Below are 16060 nucleotides of genomic sequence, written 5' to 3' on the forward strand. Positions count from 1 at the left end.
GTAGTGCTAATCAGTGGGACACATGGGTTTATACAACCCATCTCAATCATGTTCACCTTCAACATGGTAATATTACTTATAGACCCACTAGTGAACTGCCTTCATTTCTGTGTATTCCCTTACCTTTAAGTTCAACCTCATTAGCTAGCTGTTCACCCATCTCTAGCGTCTGTGTATCACTAAGTCCCCTATATTCTTTATTATAAGTCTCTGATTTTACCTTTACCATGGTCATAAAAATGATATACAGTATCTCTCTGTTTGTGTCTGGCTTATTTTACTCAGCTTTATATCCTCACGCCTTATCCATTTTGTCATGGTTGGTTTGTCATCCATGGTTCAGGACGTCATTGTATCTTACTGCTGCATGATATTCTTTCATACGTATATACCACATTTTGTTAATGCACTCGTCTGTTGGTAGGCACTTGGATTGTTTCCATCTTTTGGCAATTATGAATACTGCTATGAACACTGATGTGCAAATGTCCATTTGTCACTGCTTTCAGCTCTTCTTGATATATATTGAGTATTGGTATTGCTGGGTCATAGGGCAACTCGATATTTAGTTTCCTAAGGAACCACCAAATTGTCATCCATAGCAGCTGTACCATTGTACATTCTCACCAGCAGTGCATGAGTGTCCCAATTCTTCCACATCCTCTCCAACATCTGTTGTTTCCTGTTTGTTTAATACCATTCTTAAAGGTGTGAGGTGGTATTTCATTGTAGTCTTGATCTGCGTTTCCCTTATAGCTAATGAAAATGAGTCTCTCTTCATGTTCTTTTTAGCCATCAGTATTTGCTCTTCAGAAACGTCTACTCATATCTTTAGCCCATTTTATAATTGGGGTGTTTGTTTTTTTGTTGTTGAGTTGTATGATTTCTTTATGTATGCATGATATCAAATCTTTATCTTATGTGGTTCCAAAAACTTTTCTCCCATTGAATTGGCGGCCTCTTCACCTTTTTGACAGTCTTTTGAGGCACAAAAGCATTTGATTTTGAGGATTTCCCATTTACCTATTTTTAATTTTGTTGCTTGTGTTTTGGGTGTAAAGTTCATGAAGCTACCTCCTATTACTAGCTTTTGAAGATGTTTCCCTACATTTTTTTGTAGGAGCTTTATGGTACTGGTTCTTAGATTTAGGTGTTTGATCCACTTTGAGTTAATTTTTGTATAAGATGTAATATAGGTATCCTCTTTCATTCTTTTGGCTATTGATACTTAGTTCTTCCATGCCCATTTATTGAAAAGACATTTTGTCCCAGTTCAGTGGATTTGGAGGCCCTGTTGAATGTCATTTGACTATAGATTTGGTGTTCTCCTTTTGCTCTCTCAATTCGATTCCAGTGGTCAATACTTCTGTCTTCATGCCAGTACCATGCTGCTTTGACCACTGTGGCTTTAAATAAGTTTTAAAATCAGAAATTGTTAATTCTCCCACTTTGTTCTTCTTTTTTTAAGATTCTTTTAGCTATTCCCTTCCAGATGAATTTGGTAACTAGCTTTTCCAAGTCTTCAAAGTGGGTTGTTGGACTTTTGCTTGGTAATGTGCTGAATCTGTAGATCAATTTCGGTAGAACTGATATCTTCACTACATTTAACCTTCATATCCATGAGTAGGGAGTGTCTTTCCACCTATTTAGCTCTTCCTTGATTTCTTTTAGCAATGTTATGTAGTTTTCTGTACAAACTGTTTAGGTCCCTAATTAAGCTTATTCCTAAGTACTTGATTCTTGTAGTTGTTGTTTTGAATGGAATTTTTCCTTAATTGACTCCTCACTTAGGTCATTGCTTATGTATAGAAACTTTACTGATCTTTGCACATTAATTTTATAGCCTTATGCCTTGCTGAATTTGTTTATTTGCTCATGTAACTTTATTGTAGATATCTCAGGATTTTCCAGGTAGAGTATGCCAGCTGCAAATAACGAAAATTTTATTTCTTCCTTTCCAATTTGGGTGCCTTTTATTCCTTTTTCCTGACTGATTACTCTAGCTAGAACTTCTAGTATAGTGTTGAATAATAGTGGTGACAGAGGCCATGCTTGTCTCGTTCCTAGTGTTGAGGGGAAAGCTTTCAGTCTCTTTCCGTTGAGTCTGATGCTGGCTATGGATTTGCCATATATGCCCTTTATCATATTGAGAAAGTTACCTTTGATTCCTACCTTTTGAAGTGTTTTTATCAAAAAAGGATGTTGAATTTTGTCAAATGCTTTTTCAGCATCAATCGATATAATTATGTGATTTTCCCTTTTATTTTGTTAATGTGCTATATTACATTAATTGATTTTGTTGTGTTGAATCACCCTTGCATTCCTGGTATAAAAACCCCACTTAGTCGTGGTGTATAAGTCTTTTAATGTGTTGTTGGATTTGATTTGCTAGTATTTTGTTAATAATTTTTGAATCTGTGTTCATTATGGAGATCAGCTTGTAGTTTTCTTTTCTTCTAGCATTTTTACCCTGTGCTGCTAGCTTCATAAAATGAGTTAGGTAGTGTTCCTTTTTCCTCATTTTTTTGTTTTTGAAAAGTTTGAGCAGGATTGGTGTTAGTCCTTTTTGGAATGTTTGATAAAATTCCCCTGTGAAATCATCTAATCCTGGGCTTTTCTTTGTTGGAAGGTTTTTGATGATGCTCGAACGTCTTTAGTTGTGATTGATTTGCTCACATCCTCTATGTCTTCTTGAGTCATGGAGCTTGTTATTCTGTTTCCAGGAATTTGTCCATTTCGTTTAAGTTATCTAATTTGTTGGCCTATACTTGTTCATAGTATCTTCTTATGATTTTTTTTATTTCTTCAGGGTCTGTGGTAATGCCCCTACCCCCATCATTTCTGATATTATTTGCATTCTCTTTTTCTTCGCTGGTTTTGCTAGTTGTGCATCGATTTTATTGATTTTCTCAAAGAACCAACTTTTGGTTTTATTGATTCTTTTTATTGTTCCTTTTTCTCCCATTCATTTAACTCCAATTTAATCGTTTTTATTTCTCTTTCTGTTTGCTCTGTAGGGTTAGTTGCTGTTCTTTCTCTCATTCCTCCTGGTGAGTAGTTAAGTCCTCGAATTTTACTCATACTTCTCTTTTAATATAGGCATTTAGGGCAATAAATTTCCCTCTCAGCACAGCCTTTCCCATATCCCGTAAGTTTTGTTTTTTTATATTCTTGTTTCATTTGTCTCTAGATAGCTACTGATTTCTCTAGCAATTTCTTCTTTGACCCATTAGTTGTTTAAGAGCGTCATTTAATCTCCATATATTTGTGAAAGTTCTCATTCTTTGGTAGTTATTGATTTACAGCTTCATTCAATTGTGATCAGAGAAAGTGCTTTGAATAATTTCTAGATTTTTAAATTCGTAAAGACCTGTTTGTGACCCAGGATATGATCTATACTGGAGAAAGTTCTAGGAGTACTAGAGAAGAATGTATATCCTGGTGTTTTGGGATGTAGCGACCTATATATGTCTGTTAGGTTTAATTCATTTATCAGATCATTTAAGTTCTCTGTTGCCTTATTGATACTCTCTCTGGTTGCTCTATCTATAGAGGAGAGTGGTGTATTGAAGTTTCCTACTATTATTGTTGAAACATGTATCACTCCCTTCAGTTTTGCCAGTGTTTGTCTCTTGTACTTCATAGCTCCTTGATTGGGAACATAAACATTTATAATTGTTATTTCTTCTTGGTGAATTATCCCTTTTATTAATATATAGTGTTCTTTGCCTCTTATGATGTCTTTACATGTAAAAGTCTATGTTTCTACCTTGTGTCTGATGCTCCTTTTATCTACTTTGTCAACAAAGGAGTAGAACATATGGAATAAAAAATAAGTAATGGGGGGAACAAATGCTGAAATAAATTTAGTTTAAATGCTAGTGATCAATGAAAGCAAGGGGTAAGGGGTATGGTAGGTATAATCTTTTTTTTTTTTCTTTCCTGTGTTCGTTTTATTTCTTTTTCTATTGTCTTTTTATTTCTTTTTCTGAATTAATGCAAATGTTCTAAGAAATGATGAATATGCAACTAAGTGATGATATTGTGAAAAAAAAATCTATGTTTCTCTGATATTAGTATAGGTACTCTTGCTATCTTTTGTTTACAACTTGGGTGGAACATCTGTTTCCATGCTTTCATTTTCAATCTGTTTGTATACTTCTAAGATGAGTCTCTTGTAAGTAGCATATAGTTGGATTTTATTTCTTAATCCACTGTGCCAATCTGTATCTTTTGATTGGCAAGTTTAGTCCATTGCCATTCAAAGTTATTAATGTAAAGGCTTTTCTTGAATCTGCCATCTTATCTTTTGGATTTTGTCACAGATCTCTATATTCTTTTCCCTCTTTCTCTTTTTATCCTTTAAGTTACCCTTACAGATAGTCTTTACTTCTTTGCCCTCCTCTAGACCTCCCTTTCCTGCCTCTTTTTTTTTTTTTTTTTTTTTTTTTTAGCATGGGCAGGCACTGAGAATTGAACCCTGCTCTCCGGCATGGCAGGCGAGAATTCTGCCACTGAGCCACTGTTGCATCGCCTTCCTGCCTCATTTTTGACACCCCCATCCAGTGTTCCATTCATAGTACCACTTGCTGTTTCCAATGTAGTATTCTCTCTTACTTCATGGATTTGCACTCGAGATTTCCGGTTTCCTAAATGTACTCCTCCCTGTTTTCACACCACACCTGTTTTTTGCTGAATTCCTATAGCACCTTTTATGTTTATTGTAACCTTTATACCATATTGCGTTATCTGTTTGTCAGTATCTTCACTAATCTGTGAGGTATTGAGTATAGAGCTGATGTCTTTTTATTCCTTTCCTGGTAACTATGAATATAGTTGAATGGTTGCAAATTATTTTATCAAATCAGTGACTGAATGAGCAAATGGAAAGAATGAAATGAATAGGAATGGAGAGAGTAGTGGTTAAGTTGAAAGATTCTGGAGTCTTCATACTGTATCTTTGGAAGTTACTATCTTTGTGACCTTGAACAAGTGATTTTTATCTTTTTGTGTCTCCTTTCCCCCCATATATAAAATGTGGCAAATAATAGTATTTACTTAGGGCTGTAGTGAAGATTAAATGAGTTAATATATGTTTAAAGCACTTTGAACAATGTGTGGCACATAGTAAAGTTCTATTTAGGTAATAGCTACTGGTGCTATTTTTTATTATTGTCCCGATGATTCAGAACCCATATGCATCTTAACTATACATTATAATATAGTTATTTTTATGCATTTAATTTGGCTATACACTTTGAATGTGAGATAATGTTCACATCATGAGGTTGTTTAACTTGCTTTGGATTCTTCCTTTTTTACAGGGCTCTATGGAGCAAGTCAGTTCTCATTTCTTGGAGCAGACTCTTGACAAGAAGCTGATGTCAGATCTGAGGGTAACTTGAATTCTTTGTGTTTACACTGGTTTCTGTAATCAGCGTCAATGTAGTAGCTAATGTGAAGTTGTGTTGATTTAATTTTCTAGTCCATGCATTTGTTAAGTTAATATGGGGTGACTGGATTATTTTTTAATTTAAAATCTTAGTAACTTGAAGCATATGATAAACTACTTAGTTCAGTTTTGTACAGTTGAAGTGAAATGCTTTGAACAGGTTGTGTTTTACATAGAAGAGGCAAGATTAGCTTTCTGTTTGTTAGAAACTAAAAATTTCTGGTCTCAATCTGTGAGATGCTGTGACATCTTAGAGTTCTTTTTCAGCAGCAGCTCTCTGTGGAAGAGTGTGCAAATCCTTTTTCTAAATAGTAACAAAATACCTCTTATGGAATGCCCTCAAGCTTCAACTTTGATCTTCTCTGAATTGACTGGCAGAACCAAGTATGAGTCAGAAAATAGTGTGTATTTATTGTCAATATCTTAATTCTTAAAAGTATAAACATGGTAAAGAGTTATGGAATCTTTGATACAGGAAAATAGAAAACACTTTACTCATGAGTAGTATATTTTGGTATATTTGATTTTCTTATGTATAGTTTTAACATTCAGTCGTTGTATGCTAATCATTTTATATTCTTCCTTTTACATTTACCACTGTTATGTACTTTATTTTTCATGTTACTGACTTCATATTTAGCATTTTTACTGGTTGCATATGTTCTGTGTGGTATATTCTGCCATCATTTTTTTTTTTTACCTTCAATACATTGGACATTTAGAATCTCCTAATTTTTCCCACCATTGTAAATAAAAGGCTCATCTTTATACAAATTAGCTCTTTTCTTTTTTTGAGTTATTCCCTACGTTAAAGTCTTTGAAATTGTTGAGGAGTTAAATTGATAATTCATGAAAATTTGCTTTATGTCTTTCCTGAAGAGGAATTACACAGCATCATTACCGTGGCATTGCCTTCACCTGAAGTCAGTTCTCATTTTTAAGTTTTGTATTTCTCTTTTAACTTTTTTGTGTCTTGGGTGGGGAAGGTGGAGGATAAAGAAGTATGGGCCCATGGAAGAGGGTTTCCCAAGACACAACACAGTGTACAAGCTTCCCTATTCTGTCTGACCCACATCCTTGCAGTTATAGCTCTAACTTGCTATAACTTGTCAGTGCCTCTGAGATGATCAGCTATGATGCTATGGACTCATACTGAAGAAGTGCCTTAGAGACTGATGTATAAAAGTGGAATGTCAGTTCATTTATTATGATTAAGAGAAACCTAACTATCAAGAGGTCTGGATATTTACATTAGTCAACCATTATACTCCTATATAGGCAATTTGGCTGGAATATGAACTTAGCACAAGACTGCTTAGTCAGCACAATGTCCAAGCAAAATTATACCAGACATCATATTTCCATTGCCAAATGGAGATTTATTTCTACTGGGACTGAGGATATTGTTTCCTAGGGCCATTGTGTTGTCTACCCAGGATGTTGCTTGGAGGAGCACTGCCATTAGTTGCCTCTCTGCTTCTGTGTTTCCTGTGTTGCTATGGCAACCAGCCATTCACCTGATCAATACATTCTTTAGTCATCTTTATGTTCTTTTGTCAGGTTACAGTCAGATATTGTAGACCTGTGAGTATTGGGTTTACTTTACATTGAAATTTGTGTTTCTCTGCTCTGCTCTGATCTTTTGACAATTTTTTTAGAAGTATTACTCTCAGCAGTCTTATTTTCTCCCTTCCCATGTTCTTGAGGGTGCCCCTTACTGTTCACTCATCAACCTTCTGCAAGTGGTAATTGTTCTTGTTTTCTGCAGAGGAAACGCACTGCACATGAGCGTGCCAAGGAACTTTACAGTTCAGGGGAATTTTCCAGTGGCAGGAAGTGGGGAGATGATGCTCCCAAGGAAGAAGTAGATACAGGAGCTGTAAACTTGATTGAGTTGGGAGCTTGTGGAGCCTTTGTTCATGGATTGGAGGACGAGATGTATGGTAAGTATGACTGCATAATAATACCAGTGCCCATTTATTGACTGCTGTGTGTCAAGCATGGTTCTATGTGGTATACATACCTTGTTTTGTGTAGTCCATGTGGTCACTCTATGACGTAGCTGCTGCTATCTTTATTTTACATTTAGAAGAGGCTGAGGCCTAGGTGTTACGACACAGTGACTTTGGATTCAGTCAACCCAGGTTATAAATTCCAGAATTTCCAGTAAATGAGGATAATGGTAAATGTCTTTTGAGTTGTTTAGATTTAGATGAGGTTAAACATGTGAAACATTTAGCATATCATATGACACGTTCATGGTAAGCACTTAATGGTAAAAATTGATATTACTGATACTGATAACAATAAGAGAGAGAAGCAAGATGTAAATCTAGGTTTGTCAGATCACAAAGCCCTTATTTTTTTTTTATTTTTTAATTTTTTTAGGTCCATGACCTACACAAAAGCTTTCTTTTTTTTTTAAATGTTTTTAATTTTTTATTAATTAAAAATAAATTACAAGAAAGAAGCACAAACATTGTTAAAATATGTTCATTCCATTCTACATATATAATCAGTAATTAACAATATCATCACATAGTTGCATATTCATCATCATGATCATTTCTTAGAACATTTGCATCAATTCAGAAAAAGAAATAAAAAGACAACAGAAAAATAAAACAAAAACAGGAAAAAAAATTTTATATACCATACCCTTTACCCCTCCCTTTCATTGATCACTAGCATTTCAAATTAAATTTATTTTAACATTTGTTCTATTTTTTATTTTTATTCCCTATGTTATACTCATCTGTTGACAAGGTAGATAAAAGGAGCATCAGACACAAGGTTTTCACAATCACACAGTCACATTGTGAAAGCTATATCATTATACAATCATCATCAAGAAACATGGCTACTGGAACACAGCTCTGCATTTTCAGGCAGTTCCCTCCAGCCTCTCCATTACATCTTGGATAACAAGGTGATATCTACTTAATGCGTAAGAATAACCTACAGGATAACCTCTCAACTCTGTTTGGAATCTCTCAGCCATTGACACTTTGTCTCATTTCACTCTTCCCCCTTTTGGTTGAGAAGGTTTTCTCAATCCCTTGATGCTAAGTCTCAGCTCATTCTAGGGTTTTTCTCAGTCTCTTGATGCTGAGTCTCAGCTCACTCCAGGATTTCTGTCCCATGTCTCCAGGAAGATCCACACCCCTGGGAGTCATGTTGCACATAGACGGGGAGGGTGGTGAATTTGCTTGTTTTGTTGGCTGGAGAGAGAGGCCACGTCTGAGCAACAAAAGAGGTTCTCTTGGGGGTGACTCTTAGGCCTAATTTTAAGTAGGCTTGACCTATCCTTTGTGGGGTTAAGTTTCATATGAACAGACCCCAAGACTGGAGGCTCAGCCTATAGCTTTGCTTGTCCACATTGGTTGTGAGAATATCAAGAATTCAACTTGGGGAAGTTGAATTTTCCCCCGTTCTCACCATTCCTTGAAGGGGACTTTGCAAATACTTTTCCACTCACTGATCAAATCACTCTTGGATTCATCGAGGCATCACCTGGACAAACCAACAAAATCTCATGTCCTACCCAAGGTTCCATGTACTTATGGTTTTCAACCAACTATCTCATAAGTTATATTAGGAGATGCACTAGTCAAAATAACAAAGCCCTTATTTGCCTGATAAAAACTTTATTTCACTTTCATTTTTGATAGACTTTTTCTGGGAATAGAATTCTACATTAATACTTCTTTCTTTCAGACTTTTAAAGATATTACTCCATAGTTTTCTGGTTTGCATTGTTCCTGAAGGAGAAGTCTGCTTTCATTCTTATCTTTGTTCTGTATATTGTGTATTTTTTTTTTTTTTTTTTTTTTTGCTTATTTTAAGGTTTTCTCTCTATCACTTTTTACCTGGTTGAATACAATAGGCCATGTCCTGTTTCTTCATGTTTCTTATGCTTGGAGTTTGTTCTGCTTTTTGGATCTGTGGGTTTATAGTCTTCATCAAATTTGGACAGTTTTTTTCCCAGTATTTTTTTAACTATTTTTCTTTCTCCCTCTTTCTGTGGGGGCTGTAATTATACAGGTATTAAGCCACTTGTCCTGCAGCCCACTGATGCGTTGTAAATTTTTTTTCAGTCTTTTTTCTCTTTGTGCTTCATTTTGGCTAGTTTCTTGTATTCTGTCTTTGAGTGCACTAATCCTTTCTATTGCAGTATCCAGCCTGCCATTAATCCATCCAATATATTTTTAATCTTAAGACACTGTAGTTTACATCTCTAGAAGTTCTTTGTTAATTCGTATCTTTTTAATATCTTTCAGGTCTCTCCTTAACATGTTCAGTCTTTCCTCTAGTTTTGTGAATACAGAATACCTAACTGTCTTAATATCCTTATCTACTTGGTCTGTTGTTTGTGTGCTTTCTGGATTGGTTTTTTTTGAGTGCATGGTCATGTGTTATGCCACATGTGTCACATATTTAACCTCATTTAAATCTAAAGAACTCAGAGAGACATTTATCATTATTCCCATTTATTGGAAATTCTGGAATTTATAACCTGGGTTGACTGGATTGAACCCAGGTCTCCTGCATGAAAGTCTGGGCTGGTTTTGATTGCTTTTTCTCCTAATAATAGATTGTATTTTCCTCTTTCTTTGTATGCCTAGTAATTTTTTATTGAATTCCAGATATCATGAACTTTACTTTGTTGGATACTGAATATTTTTGTATTCTTATAAATCTTGTTGTGAATTGTTTTGGGTTTAGTTTGTTCAGTTCTTACTTTGAGAATCTGCTAGGCAGGAACTGAGTAAGACTTTTTTTCTTCAGTGTTAAAGTAAAGCTTTTCTGGAAAAAACTATTCTTGGTCCTTTGTGAACTCTGGAGATTGTTCCATTTAATCCTTTTGGATGGTTTTTACCCAAGCCTTGGGTAGTTTCTTCACAGAAAAGAACTCAGTTGAAGACTTGGTAATGGATAAGACCCCTGGAAGAATAGTTAGCACTTCACATTTTAGGCCTATTTCTGTCAATTTAATGTTTAAATCACATAATTGTGAAGTGGAGAAAATCCTTAACTTCAGATGAAAAGGAGGAATTTATAATTACTAAGAAAAATCTGAGTCCTCTCCCTTTAATGTAGTACTTTTTCTTTTTTAATTTTTTTTATCATCACAATAGGCTATTTTTTTTTCTTTTTTGTGGAAAATAATCTATATACAAAACAATAAATTTCAAAACACAGCACAGCAATTAGTTGTAGAACAGATTTCAGATTTTGGTTTGGGTTACAATTACACAATGTTAGGTTTTTACTTCTAGCTACTCTAAGATACTGGACACTAAAAGAAATATCCACTTAATGTTTCACCCCTGGATGTCATGTCCCATGTAGCGGGAAGGGCAATGATTTCACTTACAGAGTTGGGCTTAGAGAGAGTGAGACCACATCTGAGCAACAAGAGAGGTCCTCCAGAAGTAACTCTTAGGCATACCTATAAGTAGGCTAAGCTTCTCTGCTACCTACATAAACTTCACAAGAGTAAGCTTCAAGATCAAGAGCTTGGCCTATTGACTTGGGTGTCCCTAATGTTTGACACAGGATCAAGGGGAGAGGACTCTGTATTTTGATAGGATTGGCTTCAGCAAACAGAATTACTTTTGCTTTTAAACAGTATCTATAAAACCTTTCTTATACACAAAACAATTGTTTTAACCACAACTCGAATTACAGACCTTCTTAGGTAAACTGTACATTTTATTTCAGAATCATTTGTGAACCACTGGAAAGAAACAGCCATGTTTGGAAGTCCTGTGAGCATTGTCTATATCTTACTTATCTCATCTCTGTATCCCAGCATTTAGCATAGGGCTTGACATCTAGTATCTATTCAGGAAACATTTGTTGGTAAAGGAATGAAGGAATTCCAGGCTTCAGTGGCTTTACTGTTAAGTGCTTTGAGCACACAGAGAGGTAGAAGACATGCTTCTGCTTTCAAGGTGCTTATAGGACCCATACCTAATAATGTACCATATACCATTGCTAATATTTATTGAGCTTTCATTGCCACATAATGTGTTCTTTGTTCTACGTGCATTATCTCATTTACTCCTTATGACAACTCTGTCAGGGAAGGGATATTATCTTCATTTAACAGATGAGAAATTTGAGGTGCCAGGAAGTTAAATTACTTATTCAAAATCACACTCAAGGTTAGTGGGTCACTCCCCACAGTTCACGCTGAGATCTACATTATTGAAGAGCATGTACTCTCTTATTTTTTACTTTTTCATTTTGAAATAATTTCAAACTTACAGGGCAGTTGTAAAAATGATACAAACCCTATACAGAAGAACTCTTCAACATACCCTCTACCCTGATCTACCAACTTTTTACCTTTAGCTACATTTGCTATCTACTTCTCTATCTACTAAACATTTGAGAGTAGGCCGTACTCTCAAATTGTGCTCCTTGAACACTTAATACTTCCACAAAAGTATGTCCTCTTAACCACTTCCTGGCACTAGCCTATGAATGCACAGACAACGGTACTAGGCTTATCTCTGCCCTCACTCACTCTGAGGCAAGTTAATTCTCTGCTGAATCTTTTATCTTAAATGATAGTAATGACATGTAGCCCATTTTACTCTTAATAGTAATAATAATATTGCTTGGTAAGTACCTTTTTTCCCTCCATTTTAAAACATTTGTTTTTATCGTAGTTATATATATAAAACATAAAATTTGCCATTTTAACCATTTTTACGTGCATAATCAGTGGGATTAATTACTTTTGCAATGTTGTGCTATCATCAGTACCATCCATTATCAAAACTTCTTTGATACCTAAAACAGAAATTCTTTACCTTTTAAGCAATAATTCCTTATTCTTCCCTGCAATCCCTGGTAACTTCTAAACTACTTTCTGTCTGTGAATTTGCTTATTCTAGATATTTCATATTTCTGGAATCACACAATTTTTTTCTTTTTGCATCTGGCCTATTACACTTAGCACAGTGTTTTCACAATTCATTCATATTGTAGCATATATCAGAACTTAATTACTTTTTTATGAGTGAATAATATTCCATTGCATGGCTTTGCCACATTTTTATCCATTGATCCACCAAATGTTAACATTTTGCCCCATTTGCTTTATTATGTACAGTTATAAATATGCATTTTATTTCTAATTCATTTAAAAGAAATATTTTATTCCCTTTCACATAATACGTCAGTGTATATTTACTAAGAATAGGATGTTCTCTTATTTAGCCACAGATTATTTATCAAAACAAGGACATTTTACATTGATACAATATTATTATCTAACACAGAGTCCATTTTCAGTTAGTCAGTTGTCCCGTTAATATCCTTTATATCTAGTAACGTCAAGCAACCTGTCTGCTGTGAGGAAAATCTACCTTTTCCTCCGTTTATTTTATTTATTCATTCATTCATCTGAATCAGTGTGAACCTGTGGATTCTTGTATTACTCAGTGAGTTACATTCTAATACCATCATTATTTTTTTGGTGCTTAAATTGCCCAGATTGGACGAGTAGGAGCCTTTTCAAATTGGCTTTGTCCTTTTAAAAATATTAATAATAATATTGTGTAGTATTTGCCTTTTTAAAAACTACTTTCTTGTGGTTAGAATACTGAGATAAATAAGATAGCTTACTTTTTAAGAAATTCAGTTCATGGAGAGATGTGACTTGATCACATGGCTGTGGATTCAATTTAAAACTTAGTTTTGTGACACTGAAGTCCATATACTTCGGTCAACATGATGGCAGTAACTATATTTGTGAGCATGGATAAGATCTCTTAGGTGGAGCTTACAGAGTGAGATAAGTAGAGAATGAAAGACATCCGAATGAGAAGGAATCCATTTTGGATTTACCCCAAGGCTCATAAGTTGATGTGCAGTTTTATTTGTCCCCTTTTCTCTAGAGGTCCGCATTGCTGCTGTGGAAGCCCTCTGCATGCTGGCCCAGTCTTCACCCTCTTTTGCTGAGAAATGCCTTGATTTCCTAGTTGACATGTTTAATGATGAAATTGAGGAAGTACGTCTACAGTCCATACATACCATGAGAAAAATCTCTAACAATATCACCCTCCGAGAAGATCAGCTGGATACTGTGCTGGCTGTGTTAGAGGTCAGTGTTCTCAGATTGTGACTCGTTTCTTCATCTCATAACTACCAAGGGTCACTTTTTTTTTAAACCAGGCATTGTGGTAGACACTGGGGACACAACAGTAAATAATGCAGTCACATTTTTCCCTTCCCACTGTCCTCTCTCCCTCATGATGGAGAAGAAAATCTGAGTAACGTTTGGATTTGCTATGGCCGGGGAAGGACAGGGTGCCCTGGTAATAAGTAGACTATTTAACTTCAGTTGTCTAAGGGGTGACTGGGGAGGTCATCAGGGAAAAAAGAAGAAATGATGTAGTGGATGCTTGGAGGAGGCCTATTTTTAGGGAGGGAGTGGCACTAGTGTTAGGGAGAAAGGATTCCAGACAGAGAAAGCAATTTCTAAATAAGGTCTAGAGGTAAGAGAGAATGTGATCTGTTCAAGGAATTAAAAGGAATTCACTGTAAAGGTAGCATAGGGTTGAAGAGAGACGGGAGAGGAGAGAGAAGTGGCTATTGACAGGCCAGGCTAACTAATGAGTTATTTTTAGCCTTTGATTTGATTTAGTTCTTGTACTGAATCATATGATGTCACAGCAGGAAGGCATCTTAGGGATCAATTTATTCAGTGTTGGCATTTTATGAAATAAAAAAAACATAAAAAGTAATTTGCCTGAGGTTGTACACAGCTAATAAGTGGCTATGCCAGGATATGATTACAGATTTGTTTCTCAGGCTGTACAATTCTACAAAGAACTTGCATTATTATTATTTTTTTAAATGTGTCTGGACTTTATTTGCCAGTACTGAAGTTTTTCAAAGTATTAATAAATGAGACTGGCCTCTGACTTCCTTTTTTTTTTTAATTTTCAGATATTATGAAAGGAATGTGTAGTCTAGTAGCACACATTACAGATTTCTGCTGCATAGTCCTTCATAAAACAGATCAGATGTTTTGATTTTGAAAGTCCCTATCATTCTGTCAGTTGCTTAGCACTTCCATTAAAATTTTTTTCCTGAATTCTAAATCTTTATAATTTTTCATGTATTTTTTCTTAAGGAAATAAGTTTTCATCTTGCGTATTGTTCTCCATGAGTGTCTGTGTAACCTAAGCCCTCCTTGTTAACTCTTCTCCCACCATTCCTCATTTTAAACTTATGGTATAGTCACTCCCCTGAACATCATGCTTTTCCTCATGGTCTCATCTTCAGAGTAAATTTGTCCCCCCTGTTCTAGTTTGCTGGCTGCCGGAATGCAACACACTAGAGACGGATTGGTTTTTAATAAAAGGGGATTTATTTTGTTAGTTCTTCAGAGGAAAGGCAGCTAACTTTCCACTGAGATTCTTTCTTACGTGGGAAGGCACAGGGTGATCTCTGCTGGCCTTCTGTCCAGGCCTCTGGGTTCCAACAACTTTCCCCGGGGTGATTCCTTTCTACATCTCCAAAGGCCTGGGCTGAGCTGCTTGTGCTGAGATGAGGTATGCTGAGCTGCGCTACCTTAGGCTCTCTCATTTAAGCACCAGCCAATTAAGTCATACATCATTTATTGTAGCAGGCATGCCTCCTAGCCGACTGCAGATGTAATGAGCAACAGATGAGGTTCGTATACAGTGGCTCATGTCCACAGCAACAGAACTAGGTGCCTTCACCTGGCCAAATTGACAACTGAATCTAACTACCACACCCCCTCTGCCTGCAAGTCTGCCAGTTTTCACCTAACTTCTGCTTATTCCCAGAGTCCTTGGTAGGCATCATATCCAGGAAGCCTTCCCTAACTACTACCCCACCCCTGGGGTAAATGCCTAATGCCACTCTTCTGTATTCCCATAACACCTGTGTGTATTTCTGTAGCATTTATCAGTCTTTGTTTTGATTATCTATTTTCTATTTAACAAACTGTGAGTTTCTCAAGGGGGGCAGGATCCTGGCTTTTTAAATTGTTTGTTCCTAAGGTCCTATGATATCTGACACAGGTAGGGCTCAGTAACTGCTGAGTAGCTCAGATGTGTACTGAGCTGTATTTTGGTGTACAAAAACAGTTCACACAATCATGTATATAAAGTCACAAAGAATTTGTCTAGGTCTAAATTCCTTGACTTGAAATTCTGTCCAAGAGTTTAGAATTACACAAAATCATTGTCTCTGAACTATTTTTTCATCTTCCTGTCGTCACATTTACTGTGGCCCTGTACTTTGAGCCTTAGCTAGCTGATTGTCACAGCTGGAATTCCCCCTTCCTCCCTTTTTTTCTTTTGCTGTGCTGAAATACTACTCTGCCTGAAGAAATTTATTCATTCAATAAGCCCTTCTATGTACTGGTGATACAGTGGTGTCACATATAGAGCCGTGCTTGTTGTTGATTCCCTCACATTTTTTACACTCCAGCTACACTAAACAGCTATATTTGTAGTTCCTTCTGTATGCTTTGTTCTCTCATATTTGTACATCAGACTTACTCTTCTTAGATGCCTGCCACCTCTGCATCCTGTACTGATGAATTTCCATCAACTT

The 16060-nt window shown here is 35.9% G+C and overlaps 1 protein-coding gene across 2 annotated transcripts in view; it reads left to right on the forward strand.

Annotated features, from left to right (window-relative positions):
* Positions 1–16060, forward strand: part of INTS4 (integrator complex subunit 4) — a 209721-nt gene that overhangs the window by 143379 nt on the left and 50282 nt on the right. For both annotated transcript variants that reach the window (XM_077113469.1, XM_077113471.1), the window contains 3 exons: positions 5325–5396; positions 7221–7395; positions 13366–13571. In XM_077113469.1, coding sequence (XP_076969584.1) covers positions 5325–5396; positions 7221–7395; positions 13366–13571 — 453 coding nt within the window. The remainder of the gene's footprint in view (positions 1–5324; positions 5397–7220; positions 7396–13365; positions 13572–16060) is intronic.

This window comes from Tamandua tetradactyla, chromosome 8 (genome assembly GCF_023851605.1).
Source record: "Tamandua tetradactyla isolate mTamTet1 chromosome 8, mTamTet1.pri, whole genome shotgun sequence".
NCBI classification, from domain to species: Eukaryota; Metazoa; Chordata; class Mammalia; order Pilosa; family Myrmecophagidae; genus Tamandua; species Tamandua tetradactyla.